General features: G+C 39.6%; 1 protein-coding gene across 26 annotated transcripts in view; it reads right to left on the bottom strand.

Annotated features, from left to right (window-relative positions):
- Positions 1-15,204, bottom strand: part of FNBP1 (formin binding protein 1) — a 104,251-nt gene that overhangs the window by 30,140 nt on the left and 58,907 nt on the right. For all 26 annotated transcript variants that reach the window (XM_052815551.1, XM_052815557.1, XM_052815555.1 and 23 more), the window contains exons 7-8: positions 5,774-5,902; positions 3,869-4,015 (exon numbers count right to left, since the gene is read on the bottom strand). In XM_052815551.1, the coding sequence (XP_052671511.1) occupies positions 3,869-4,015; positions 5,774-5,902 (276 nt within the window). The remainder of the gene's footprint in view (positions 1-3,868; positions 4,016-5,773; positions 5,903-15,204) is intronic.

Below are 15,204 nucleotides of genomic sequence, written 5' to 3'. Positions count from 1 at the left end.
TACTTAACTTCTTGGTAAGAGAGATTTTTATGTTATACTGTTCTAACAGTTTTCTTCCAAGATCATTAGAGAAACTGTGCCACAGCACACAAATATCTTACTAGCCTCTACAGAGGAGCACCACCATCCTGTTCAGATAAAAAAAGATGAACTTGTTGCTTTGAAGGCATTTCACAGATTCTGCTTATGTCCGTAGGCAAAACGCTATTAATGAGAAATCTAGTGGGATATAAACATATCCAGAGGCCAGGCTCAACTGAGCAAAACACAGCTATAGGAAAAGCTTTGCAAAAGTCTTCATGGGATTGTGAAGAAAATGAAGGGTTTAAGATCCTCAGCCTATCAGGTGCATTGTGAAATTCCTACACAACTTTTAGGGAGACAGAACACCACTTTCTATTATCTCATCCTAGTTTGACATTAAAACTTTGAGATCTAAACATTTGAAGAGATTTTTAATAATAGTCATGAAAGCAAGATGAAGAAGGAAGAAAGAAGAGACTATAAACATACACAAGGTTACATTAAATGCTCTATTGGTATTTTAACCTACACATGGAGCTTTTCATTTTTTCCTCTTAATTTTACAGTGTTCCTTCCACTTAGTCAAAACATTCTTCCACTACAATGGAGCTAAAAATAACCAGCATGCTCCATATATCACAGAGATAATGTCATAACAGGAACTCCAAAGTCCATAATAAATTAATTTTATCTGCTGCTACAGCCTTCTGAAGCAAGTTCTGCATAGGTTCACCTAGCAGTCACTACAGCTTACCCTTGCAACATGTTCTCTTGTGTTGTCCGAGTTGTTAGAAAGAGGACATGAAAAAGAAGCATATTTACAATTGCACTAGAAACACGGGGCTAACCAGTATTCCCAGCTGGATCCAGACAGTTTCTATTGCTGTTAGCGGGAATTCTATACACTTCAGTGAGGGTATAAAGCAATCATATTTACACAGTTGCAAATTTAGTAACTAAGCCTGAAAGACTGGCCATTTTGCAAGTGGGCATGAGGCAGAACTTTCTAATATTTAAGCTGCAGAGAATATAGAAAGTATTACATCTGTCCCATATGTAATTCTGGTTCTTAACACTATCCAATGCAATAGGGGCCCTGGAAGAAAAGTGATCTTCCAGAATCCTGCTGGCATCCACAGAGGGAGGGAACACAGAGCTGAGTGTAGAAAGGAAGCCTGGTAGCAGTCTGCATTTCCACAGTTTCAGAGTCACTATAGAAATACATCCTTCCTTACTATTTTACTACACAATTTTGATGCTAGAAATCATAGTGGTTCACAGACACCACAGGAACTCCACCTTCATAGACCAATGTTTGTAATAAACCTACCCAAAGCTGAAAATCGATTATCAAAAAGCTCCGAGATACCTACATGAAGTGCAAGGTTCTGCTGCTTTTATTTTGTTTTTCCTTGTAAAAAGTAATGCCTTACCATCAACTGGTAATATTTTACTGACAGCAAAAAAAGCTGCAGAACTTGCAGGTTCTTCCATCCTTTCAGCTAGAGTTGTCACACAGTTTGGTACACAAGGTAAGTTACTAGAATTGGTGATTTCTCCCCCCCCCCCCCCTTCTGACCAATACATCTTCTACATTAGTTGTGGTTGTTCCATTTAAAGCCCTGGTTTCTGAACTAAAGTTACTGCACAAAGAGCAGAGCTTTCATTTAACCTCTCCCCTTCTTCAGTAACTCTGTATGTGATAGCTGGGTAGAAAAAGTGAAAATAAAACCAAAGGGTACAAAGAGCTAAATAAGAACTCCAAATACATCACTGTCTTTTGTCAGTGTCATAGCATCTGACCTTATACATTTCAAGTTTGGTGATACTGTACTTTTGTTTATGATTACCAGATCCTGGAGATCTCCTCCCAGCTGGGAAACACATGTCTGTGTGGGCCCAGAGTTTCACACAATGCTTTTCCTGCTGAGAAGGCTCTTGGTTTTGCTCACCATTGTACTAGCTACATTATCACCAGCTGTCCTTGCATTCAACTTTCCTGGAAGCGGACCTCATTTTCAAAGTTGACTACAGCACATATCTAGTGGACCTTCCTACCCAAAGTTTTTCAAGCTTGAAAAAGACAAGTGAAGGAGACATCCTCCAATTTGAATCTTTCAAGGAAAAGGAGAAACTCTCCTGATGGTAGCCTAAGAGAGCCCAAACTTGCTTCTTCGAACGTTAAGGGGTGAGATAGGAAAGGTCTGCTGTAACATTCTGCATTAGTGGCAAAAGCAGTACATTATCTAGAAATAAAGAAAATACAGCTTTTAAATTGCTACTGTGTACACCTATGGCCGTCCTTATAAAGTGGCAGGACCTGCATGCTGCAGAAGAGCAGGAACAAGCATATCACTTTTATCAGAATCAAGAAAGTTAGAAATTACTGTTCCAGAGCAGGAAAAAAATCCTTCATGATATTTAAGGAAAAAGAACCCTTTATGGACATAACTGTTTTCCAGATAGAACATGCTAAACCCTTTCTAATTATTCATATATAATGAATTTGGTTAAATAAATTTTTGTTAGCATGGTTTTTACAGGAGATCCCTTAAGTTATCAATGCTCAAAGCCACATTTTTCTAATGTCATAATTCATGAGCCATCAGACTTATCTGTATGCAAGAAAGACTAAACTGAATATAAAATTCAGTGATTCAAACACCTAGCTTAAGCCTTGTGTTTTGCTAAGACCTGACTTGAAGATTCAAGCAGAGTGTAGGCTTAAATATGAATCTCCCCAACATGATTTCACCATGCAGCACCAAAAGCTGTACCTCAAGAAGGGTACGTTGTTCTAACATGGGAATCTGTGCCCCAACCCCCCCTTCTCCCACCCTGAAAGAGTAATTTTCAGATTCCTTGGTTTCCTATGCTGCTCTCCGTGAGAGCAATTCTACAGCAGAAAGTAGTGGATTCATTTCAAAATTTCAGCCTCAGGCTTATGCTGCCAGTTAATGGCAGTCTCCAGGCTCTGGGCACTGAATAGCTCAGCAGAGATTCCAGTGAAAAAGACGTATGGGAAATTCAGACAGCCAGCAAGACACATGCTGTTTGTATTTGAAGTACTAATGCAATCCATGAGAAGGGCTGAAAGAGCAAGCAGAGACTTCATTTACGAAGGGAGCAGATCATTCAGAAAACAAAATAGGGAACACATTTGCCCTTGTGCTAACTGTACATCAGGAAGCTCAACTGAACTCTTTATCAGCCTTTTTATCAGGAAGGCTTCTTCCTACTCCTACAATGATGTTCGGAAGTCAAGATTTGCGAGACCTCATTTAGCGATTGCTAGCAAACCTCAAATCTGCAAATAAAGACTTTACAGTAAAGTAGAAATTTTGCCAGAGTTGTTTGCAATAATTTATGTAGCCAATACTTTAAATACTTCATTATAAAACTAACTGGAATAAAGACATTTCTGCAATATTCAGTTTTCTGACTATTAGACATAGAACCCAACTGAATAAGAATTGGTGATTATTAGGTATCTGGAATTATGCCCACCATCTTCCTTATTCTGTGCAGAAGCCTATTTTTCAATTACAGTATTTCAAAAAGTAATCATCCTAGTGAAAGAAGAGAATATTCCTAAAAGGAAAAAAAAAATAAATTGAAAAAGTGTGGCAATAGAGGTATTTCTGCGTGTTAAGTAGATTTGGGAAATAATCTGAGCACATCCTGCCTCAGACAAAGTAGCCTGGGACAAGAAGCTATTCTTTGTTTTAATTCTATATGACTATAAAGCTCTCGTGCTGCAGCCTGGACCCAGGATTTAAGTCTCCATATGCAAGTGATCAATACTAAAGATGACAATCAACAATCCAAACAATGTAACACTTACGTTCTTGTGATCAATTGATTCTGCAGCCTTCGTTATTTCATCCAGACACTTTCCAATGATAGGGATCACTTGGCGGTCGACCTCTGCGAAAGTTTTCATAGATTCACCTATCCTCACAATTCTTCTTTCCTCCATCTCTTGTATTTTCTAAAACATTACATTTCATTCAGATCAAATATCAAGATTAACTTCACAGTTTCAACCAATTTTTCTCCCCAGCATACATCAGCTGCTCTACAATTTATGACTTAAATGTATTTTTAAGAACAAACTAGGACAGCTCTTCTCATGAAGGCTCCAAGTGATTTTGTTCCCCCAAACATCAAAATGTCATTCTAAAAGTAATCTCTGTTACTATTACTGGGAATTTTTCAATTAACTTTTTGTCTTTAAAAAATGCTGATTTGTCAAAACCCCAGCTTTAGACTTTTGTAAGGATGGCTGCTAAGGCTTTTAAGAGAATTTCTGCAACAATAAATTCCTTCATTTTCTATGCATGTTCTCAAAGATCTTATTTTCATTCCACTGCAGAATCCAAGCAAACAAAAATCTTGATGTCTCCCCTTCTCCTTTTCCCTAGAAGATAATTTTTGGTTTACAGGCAGTTCTATACATCATGTATTGTTCACACCAGGGCTTCTCAACATATGCTCCCTGTTGGCTTGATGGATTCAGTGCCACAATCTCCAGCATCTATTCCATGGGCCTCTTGTTTACAACAGAGGGAAACTGGATGTGGCATAACGCTATTATGACAGATTATAACAGGATACAGAAGGGCATGAACAGGAATGGCCTGTTTCACATTAGACTGCAGGAATCTTATGGAGCACTGTCAACTTAAAAATCTCCATTGCCTTGACTGATCCACAAGCAACAAATTCTTCACAAAAAAACTTATTTCAACATCTAAAAGAAAGCACTAGAGCTTACTGGTACACTGGTAGTGAAAAGGATACATCTGCAGTACTTTAAGCATGCTCACCTACAAATCAGAGCACTTACCAGATCTAGCATTGTATACAAACATATTGCAAAGATTTTATATCTGATGCCAGGGATAATTTATCTCAAGACATTGGTTTGAAACACCATGAAGCAAAAGAGGAGGTGTCCATTTAACTATGAAGTTCCAGCTATGCATAAAAACAAAAGCCTATTTGCTACACAACTATCAGTTATTTCTCATCAGATGATAAGCATGTGACATTTTCTCCCCTAAAGAGGTTATATTTTCCACTTCTGATGCTTATGACCCATTACAATGGAACAGTCATTTAGAACTTCTGTTCTACTACATTAATCTCTCTTTGTTCAGTCAAGCACAAACTCAGATCTTCAGTCAGTACAAATCTGATGGCTTTTTTGTTCTTTCTCTACAGTCTTTCTCTAGGCATCCTAAGACATAATCAGCAAGCTTGCTTAAACCCTTTGACATTCACTACTGCAGAATTATTGTGATTTAAAGTTAAACACCTGTGAAGTCTGATTTGAAGATAGGTTATAAAGGGCTGTGAGCCTTTACAGATGTAATGATGCCCAGCTGACTCCTGCCCCAACAATCCAAATAATGCTCTCATTCCCCAGCTGCATGGACACAAGAGTTTAACAGAGCAAGACTGTGAGGATTCCAAAGACTACGGTAATCTGTCATGACAATTAAATGTCACCTTCCTCATATATTATTATTGATCACTTGTTATCTAGTCTAAGAGAAAGGGACAACTTATTCTACCAAGCTCTCCATCTCTTGGGTTGACAGACTGCACATAAAATTTGCCAACAGCAACAAAAATCACCAAAAAGTAAAAGACAGGGTCATAGAATTGAGGTGATGTGCAATACGCCCCTCTGTTCTTATCACAAGATTATGAGCTACTCTAGGTTAGTGCCAGTGACCCTTACCTGGAAGATGTTTGGTATGTGTGTGTAGTAATGATCATGTTGCTCACTGTTGAACTTCTGTAAAGTGGAAGAATACTCTGCTTTGCTGTCTTCTGCCATCTGATGTCGCAGCTGGGCTTGCTGTCTTGCCTAAAGAAATGCCAAAAGAAATTTGTAATTTATACTACATGGAAAGAAATTGCATTGCATTACTCCTTATCTTGTTATCCTTACCACTAAGCAGCACAGGAATATCAGCATATGGGTCTCCGAACACTTCATCTTTTGGTTTACTCCTATTTTGTGAAACAGTTCATCTATGTCAAGCATAAGCCTGCAGCGTGCACACTGCTGCTGTTCTTTTCTTGTGTTACAACCTGCTACCTCCATGAACCATTTTGCATTCCATGAACAACCTCTGTATATAAAACACCAAAACAAGCTTGCTCCTCTACTAGCCCACTTAATGGGCATGCACATTTTCTGTATGCTTGTGGACACTCTTCTTGCTCCATTGCATGCCCTGTTGGATGGCACCAGCTTTTCTCTAATGAACTACTTACCTGTTGGCTAGCAGTATTTTGGGGGAAAGGTAAGCGACAAAAAAAAAACCCCAAATGGTTTTGTCTCATTTCACATGCCTTAGCCAACATAATCACGACAAAACATCTTAACTCATGCTCCCACTCTGCTCTCTGCAAAGTCCTTTATCTACACCTCCTTAAATAGCATTGGCACAAAGTGCAGAAGGAAAGGGGAGCCTGAGTAGCAGCTCAGACACGACTCCCTTCCTATTTTTACCCACACGGATGATTTGCTTTGCTACTCAGCATAACAGAACACTGGGCAATTAACCTCACTTCTTTACCTAGAACAACCTGTCCCTGAGTGACCCTTTTGTATTTTCTTATTCCTCCCCTTACAATTCTGCTTCCCAAGGCTTTCTATCATCTGTTTCACTGCCCAATATTATTCCCTTACTGTCTATCCCATCTGTTTATTTTAGTTGCCTTTTCCTTTCTTGCTGTTGGCCTTCATACAGCAGCTCTTCCTTCTCTTCCCTTCCTACGCAGCTCCCTATACCCATACGCCTTCACTCGCTGTCCTGTGTCCACTTGTTGAAGCTCACCTCTCTCCCTCTTCACATCCACCCCACTGGAGCTCTGCTGCCCACCCTGCACCCACGCAGCCCCTCTCCACCTTGCCCACTCCCACCTGCCCCAGCAGAGTGTGCTCCACAGCTGTGGACCAAATGCTTGCTCAGGCAAGAGCTCTGTCATTGATTGGAGTGAGCTCAGGACTTGGCTTTGTAAATCTAAACTATCCTGAGTTTGCACACATTTTTTCAGCACTCATGGAGCCTCCTCACCCTCCTCAGCCAACCTAGCCTTCAACAGTGCTGCGAGAGTCCAGAAAGTGTTATGTTCCAATCATTCCCTCAATGTCAGAATAATCCCTTTAAGAAAGGAGAGAGAAAGACTGTTTTAAAAATTATTTAAAGCATTTGGGAGTGTTTCAGGGAAAACAGCACAACAAATAATTTTAGCATATTCTAAGTGGGCTCCCACTAAAAACAGTTCAGAATGGGGTTATTCTTTCAACTGTTCCAAGCAGACAATAGTTTCCTGACAATAAATCCATGAAATACCAAATCATGGAACATTTTAGTAATCATAACTGGATGGTAACAAATTCTGCCAGAAGGTTTCAAATCTCAATTTGCAAAGTGGGCTTCCCTCCCATTTGTCCAGCTCGCACATCTCACCTAATAATTTATTTCACCTCAATTCAGCTATTTCTTTTGCAAGCGCAGTCAATTGAAGGAATTTCCTAGATCCCCCTTCACATTCTTTGTACAAAAATAATTCAAGCACAATGAGAAAATGCTGGGCACTGAGTGCATAATAGGAGATGAAACAGTAGCATCAAATGGAAAAGACTGCGACTATAACCAAATAAATCAATAAAAGAAAAGACAGACTTTCAACTTTGCTTGTTCCCCAGGAGTTTTAACTGTCCACTAACTCCTGTAAAGGATGCATATATAACTTCAGAAAATTTACCTGCTGCAATGAAATTCCAAGAAGCCATATCAATCATTTTTCTGCCCAAGTCCTACATAGCTTATTAAACTTTTATCATCCACACACTCATATATAGCTACATTAAATATGAGTGGAAAACACAAACATAAATTTACCAGCAAACAAAGTCATCCATGGAAAGGCAGACAGCTGTAAGAGTAATGTATGCTTGTCTCCCAACCCCTTCCTCAAGTCCCAGCTGCTACAGATCAATATCCATTTGTGAGGCCCATTCTCTTCACCTACCTAAGAGCAACCCATTGTTTGAGCTGACTTCTACAACAGCCTCAGTCCCACTCATACAGCTGTCTTTTTTTTTTTTTTTTTTTTAATAGTACAACTCAGGAATTTGTCCCTTGACTCTATTGTTGAAGCAGAAAAACAAGAAATCCATTATTACACATTTCCAGGCAGATCCAGCAAACATTAAGCCATCAGAGTTCATTTTCATGAGCAAGCTCATTGGCTGGATATGAGCAAAGTAACTCTGAGCTAAATGTATACAGTAGATGCTCAGTTTCCAAAACGATCTTAACTGGCCCCAAATAAGAGGAGGCAGCAGATGAGTAAGTAAAATTGGGTACATTCCAAAACCAAGAATTTTTGTATGAGAGCCCCAGTGATGTTTTGTTTCTCCTGGCCATTTAATGCATTTGGCAAGCTTCAAACAGTTTAAATATTTTTCCAATGAGGTATTTGGATCTTAAAATAAAAAAAAAAAAGCCTAGAATTTTTTTATTACTTCATTTGAGTATGTCACTCACTCTAATATCATCGCTTCTAGTATTAACAGAATTGTATTTTATAGCTAGGTTCCTGCAATCTGCTGAAGCACAGAATGATAAAAATGAGTTGATGACATTAAGCTTCACATTCAGAGTAATGGATGCAGTGGCCTGGAGCTGCACAGAATCACAGGAGCTATTTCAGGAGTAATTTACAGTTGAGCTTTACAGAAAATAAATTTTTGCCTTCTTTACTGCTCACTGGTGTACGCAAACAGCTTCAGAGAAGGTATTTTTTTGGCTTCTTAGAGTTAATGTTAAAATATTTGCTCTGAACAGTATTTTCAGGAGGAAAGGCTTTGGAATAACTGGCCTCTGGAAAGCCAGACCATGACTTCAGATATAAGAGGATGATACTGTGATGCAGCTTTCAGGCAACATACCCTCTCCTTCAACTGGGCAGGGATGATTGAGCAAGAGCCCGTGTTTCCAGCACCACATGTGAAACCACGATCCAGATCATCTACAGACTGCCAGATTACTCAGTTGTAAGAGATGTCAAGGCTAGGTACTCATAATGCAACAAAAAAATCCCCTCCCCTCTTGAAAGGAAGAAAGAATGAGGTCGCCTTTCGGCACCATGAAAAAGCAGAAGAGAGTACATACATTTGAGGTATTTGCGGGGAGAGGAAGAAAGCAGTTTGCTTTCAAATGCATGCTTCTGCACACATTTGCAAAAGATATACAGCTTTCACACGCCCCCCTCCCCCTCCCCTAACATACCTTTGTAACATCTTTTTGTCCCCAAATAAACGTGTATATACATATTGCCTCCTCTCCAAAGTCTGTTTTTGTTAAGGCAGTTCTTCTCTGAACTCATACAGCAGGCAACAAAACCAAAAGGTCACATATGCCAATGCATGTCTCATCAAAAAGCACTCCCAAGAATGAATGACAGCCCAGTATCTGCAGCACCATTAACCTTGCAACAAGCATATAGGTAAACTTCAGCTTTCCACTGCCAGGCAATCAGATTTAAACACAATCACACCAGAGGAGTGTTTTCTATAACTAACTGTGTTAGTAATAACTTTCAAAGCATTGATTTTTAAAAATCGGTAGAACTGTAGCTGTCTTCAGTGCTTTAAAAAAAAAAAAAAAAAATCAGGCCTCAAACAGCACTTACCTTAACACTAAACTCAACAGCCATATGAACTGGCAACACACACTATGGCTTCTATCTCTTCTACAAGGTAGCAGGAAAAAAACCAATCATCATTCTCTCAAGATTATTTTAACCACATTTCCTGCAGCTTTTCTACCTAACCACTGAGTTGCAAAACCCTGACTTTCAAACAGCATCAAAAGTTAGTTCCAGAGATTTAGATGACTCTACCAGGAGTGTGGAGATGGCAGGTTCAAGCTAAGTGACAGATGCCAGGCTGGGAAATTGATGCTCTAAAATCTTTCATAACTGAAGTATTTACAGAAGGATTTTCTTTCTCCTTTAACATAAGAGATTAGAAGATAGTTAACCCTGCAACGCTTTTACTCCAAAGTAACCCATGTTAGGGAGATACATTTAGTCTGAACTCACTCATCACCTGCTTGAAAAATCCTGCAGTTTAGCAATATGATGCAATTTAAGTAATCACTGCGTATCAGAATGAGACAAAAGAATTGCAGACAAAGGAAAGTTCTCCATAGTCCTTGCAAACATGCAGTACTAGTAAAGCTTTATATACTGGTCTGAAATCAGTCCTAGTACTTTATGCCTTTGACCAGCAGTTGGCAAAGCAAAATTTAACAGAGAAAGGGGATACGGACATCTTTGTGATGGGCACTGTGGATCCTGAAGGTGTGAGAAAACTATAGCAAGCTGGTATGCATTACATGCTGCTTTCAGAGAATTCAAAAATAAATCCTTGTATAGTGTTACTTGCATATACCTTCTCCCCACAAAATCCAGTTCGATATGAAAGGCAACTGGTGATTAACTGTAGGAGAAGTTTTTAAAAAACAAGTACACTTTCTGCCATTTCAGTCTCCATTACAGAAAAGAATGAAGAATATTTTGCTGAGGACAATTTTCTAAGACACATTCCAGAAACAGCAAGAGGGTCAATAGACACACTGTCTTCTGGGTTTACACAGACAAAAAAATGCAGCTCCTCAAGGCTGTTATGGTGGGAGTGATATGAATAACTGAAAAGGGCAGAAAAAAGCTTTGGCTGCTATTCAGCTGATCCACACTAAGTGGAACAGTTCAACTTCTTAGCAGTCGCTCTTGTCCAGAATGGCAGAATTTCCAGTCAAAACTTTGATGTAGTTTTCTTTCTTCTTTCTTTTCTCCCATTCCCCCCCCTCTTTTTTTTTTTTTTAAACCCAGACAGCATGTGAGATGCATCACTGCCAGGCCACTGCCTGCCAAAATAGATCCGTCTTTGGTAAATCCAAGATCAGACTAAAATGCAAACAGAAAAAAAAATCACCCCTGCCCCCCCTCAACTACCCAATCCCTTCAAAATAGCTTAATGATAAAGACAGACTCAGAAACACTTCACCAATTTCAGGAATGCTTTCAATTGCTCACAGATTTTTCAGCTGCAGGCTCTAGTCCTCCTTCCACAGACAACCTCACATAGCTGCTCTCTGTTACGAGCGGGCACCATCACGAACAGCAGCAGGGCGCCTCTTGGTAGCAGCAACACTGGCAGTGTTTGCAGAATCATTAATAACAGTGGGAATTCTGCCATGGACTTCAAAACAGAGCCAGGATTTCAGGCTTTGATTTACATAGCCTCCAAATCAAGCTCCATTGTTTACTATTTTACAACAACCCATTTGGTCTCTCTGAACTGGCAAGCAGAAAAAGGTTTTGAAGTTTGCTTTCCTGAAAGCAAGAAGGTAGAATGGGGGTTGCAAAATAACAGGCAGGAAAAAACCCAAGAAAAAAATCCTTACTTTTAACATTAGAAGAGGTGGGGGGAGGGGGGGAGGGAATCTAAGAATCTGTGGATCTCCAAAATCCTTTGGCTGAATATAATATACAAATGAGCAAACCAGTGACACGAGGATGGAAAAATCTTCATTACCAGATCTCAGGAATTGTGATCTAGTGCAGTCACATTGTGCATAATTCTACCAGACTATAGAAGTGCACACTGACAAGAGATATACCAAAGCAATCAAACACCACTGAAGCTCTGACAAGAAAGGTGGACCAAATTAATGGAGCTGGGACAGTAACACAGTAAGCATGCTGCACAAGGCTCTAGCACAGCTCTTTAATTGCTCTGGTCACATCTGCACTATTTAAAAAAAAAAAAAAATCGTATTGCAAAAAGGACTCAGCTAACTGTGTCAGTCCTATACTCATATGACCAGTCCTGCAGCATGACTAAAGGCACGGTTGCTTGCTGATTAACAGAGTCTGACAGCTAGAAGTTACTTGACATTTTACTTAAGTGAACCAGCCCAAGACTTCAGTTGCCTGGCTTTAGACTTCAGCTCTGCTGCAGACTCCCTTGCACAAATTTGAGTGCTGCATTTTCCACATATAAAACAAGTGTATAGCTATTTCTATCATGTCCAATCAGTTGCCTCAACTTAGTCTGTAAAGTATTCAAAGCAATCTAAACGTTGTGTAAGAGAAGGACCATTACATAAGAATTAAGAACAGCAGCACGTGCCACCGTGACACGTGCCAGAGAAGCACCTCTCAACACACTGCTCCAAGGCCCTAGTGAAATAACTGCCTTGAATCCGAAAGTTAGCCTCCTTGCACTGCCATTCTCACGTCACGAATACTAAATATCCAAACTCTCTGGGTGCCCAAACTGCAAATCCCTGCTAACATCCAGTATCTTGCCACACAGCTCAGAGAAATGCAGTTCCACGAGGACACCTAACAAAAATCTAGTTTATTACAAAAGAAGGTCACAAGGCCATGTGGACTTGAGGTAGGAGGTAACAAGAAAAGATGTATTCAGAGCAGCGGTCAACAATGTTTAAATGATTTCTGGAGATCTGTTTAGTTGTACTACATAAGCAATTAAATACTGTGGTGTATAAATGTAAGTATTGAATACAAATAATGGAAATTATTTCTTGAATACAAATAATGGAAATTATTTCTTGAATACAAATAATGGAAATTATTTCTTGAATACAAATAATGGAAATTATTTCTTGAATACAAATAATGGAAATTATTTCAGGACTGTGTAATAGATTGTTTAGCTCATACTTTGAATACTGGGCACAGTTCTAGTCATCTCTCTCCAAGAAAGAATTTACAAACACGGCCAATGCAGAATGGATAGTCAGGGTTGAAGAAAGTTACCAGTATGAACTTGCTAGCCTTAAAAACCAACTTTATGGGTAAAATACATTCACTTAAACTGAACAACTTACAAACAATAAGCTAAATTCTGAGGTCTCTGCTTTATTTTCCCTTAGTTCTTAAACAGGTGAAGATATCTGTTCTAATATTTTGACCGAGTAAGAATGACTATAAACAAGCTTTCCAAGTGTATAGCATAAACCAATTGCTTTGCATTAGCTAAGAATGCTGGTTATATTACATTTCCTACTGAAACTGCCGTTGATCCTTAATTCAGAAGTTGTTCTTAAGCCTCCCCTTCACACCCCCCTTCCCTCCCTGACTTGTTTGCTCCTTTAGCAATCTACCTCCCAATAGAGTTCTATTGTTACAAAACTCAGTCAAATTGCTATGTAGAGCATTACTGCAGAGGAGTACTGCTAAGAGGAAATGTAAGTTCAGATGGATTTCCTTATCTTACACTAAAACCAACTGGTGCTTCTGTTCATTGATCTCTTAATACTAAACACAGTGTATGCATGGGATACATACAGTTATTTATTAAGTTTTCCAGCCACTCCTGCTGCAGTCATTAAGTCTTTATTGACTAGAAATCAAACCTCCTGAATTCGTCATGATTCCAAAAGGGAAACAGCTGCTATATACAGTGTCACAGACAGCAGGTTGTAAACAATGCTTACTCTTCCAGAAATGCAAATGACTGTCCTGAGGGACTCCCTGTGTTCACACACTATATGATCTATTAGGAAAGAAGCAGTTCAGGAAGGAGATAGGGGTCTGCACAACCCAGAGAAATAATGTTACCATGATTCTAATGGCCTTAAATCACGTTACAAAGACTGCATTTGAATTGACGGGAAGTTTGACCCACATCACAAGCAAAGACACAGAAGGGTTTAGCCAGCTTCATCTGTGGAGCAAAAGAAAAGCAGCTGCCTAATCAAAGTACATAAAGCTCGCCACCACATAGTGAACATGGGAAAATCTTATGCAACTTCTAACTCTCAAATAACAAATGCACAGGCCAGGCTCTCTTGCACTATATGTTCAGGACTGAGCCTTACGCACCTTGCCTGCGTATTTCACTGAGACACTACTGCTGCTGCACTTTTATAAATTCACAGCAGAGTATAGCAAAAGCAAAGCCCCTGGAACTATTCACTGCATAAGTATTTGCCATATTAATGGCACAAACACCGTACAGCTTGTCCACCTTCTAACATTACCTTTGCATGGCACTACATATTTCAAAATGCTGAGAAGTTCATTATGTCAGTAGATGCCTCGAGGTGGGCAGGAGGAGGGGATACAACAAGCCCCACTGTCACAGGGCAGGTAACTCAGCATCTGCTGAAAAATTAGGCCCATTAAGTAGTTATGGTCTGCAGAAGGCAGGCACCCACAATCTGAGGTTATGCTGCAGTTTACTGCTGACAGTCTTAACTGACTAAAACCTCAGTGACGCACGATGCAACAACACAGCACTGAGCCAGGGATGTTCCTCTATGGTTTGTCTGTGGGGTTTCAGTGATGCACGCTGCATCCAGCTCCGTTGTGACTTGACTGCTGTTATGACAAAGCATGCTGTAAACTGTATGCAGCATAGTGCTGCAACACAGATCAGAGATTTCTCCAGAGCCCAAGTAAAAATAGCTTAGTGCACCCTTCATTGTGAGGATGAGTAAATTCTTAATGAAGAGATTTGCATCCCGCAGCGCAGCAGCCTACAGGCTGGAAAAGCAGTTTACCACTTGACAGCATAACTGCGTTTGCACAGGAAGGAAGATCAGCTTATTCCAATTTCTAAGCAGCAGTATTTCTACATCTATGTTCAGTAAGACTTTGCCAGCGATTCAGCTCATGACTACCCAAGGCAATGTAAGTGGTCACATCTTCTATCGGTAAGGAGGGAGATAAAGACTCTCTACATTGCATTGGAATTGATGGTGAGCAGCCAGGGAACATGGCATAAGAAAAGAGAAAAAGAAACTTCAAGCGTGAAACACCAGTATCTCTCTGTAGTTATATTTACAGATGAGGAATTAATGTCATGCTGATATCGTGTTATGAGACTTTATGTCTTTAGGCAAACCTTAAGCTATTCAGGGACTCCAAAAAAATTGATACAGCAGACATAACCTGATCTGAAGGTCACAGAGCAAAGGGGAAAGCTCCTAGAGATTTCAGTAAGCTTGAGAATACTTCTATTTCCCTCAGTTTCTCCACTCAAAACCAAAACAAAACCAACCAACCAAAAAAAGGCCAGTACATCTAAAACTCATAAGTATCTCAGAGTCA

The sequence above is a fragment of the Harpia harpyja genome, chromosome 19, assembly GCF_026419915.1.
Source record: "Harpia harpyja isolate bHarHar1 chromosome 19, bHarHar1 primary haplotype, whole genome shotgun sequence".
Taxonomy (NCBI): domain Eukaryota; kingdom Metazoa; phylum Chordata; class Aves; order Accipitriformes; family Accipitridae; genus Harpia; species Harpia harpyja.
This window is presented reverse-complemented; position numbering and strand designations above follow the sequence as displayed.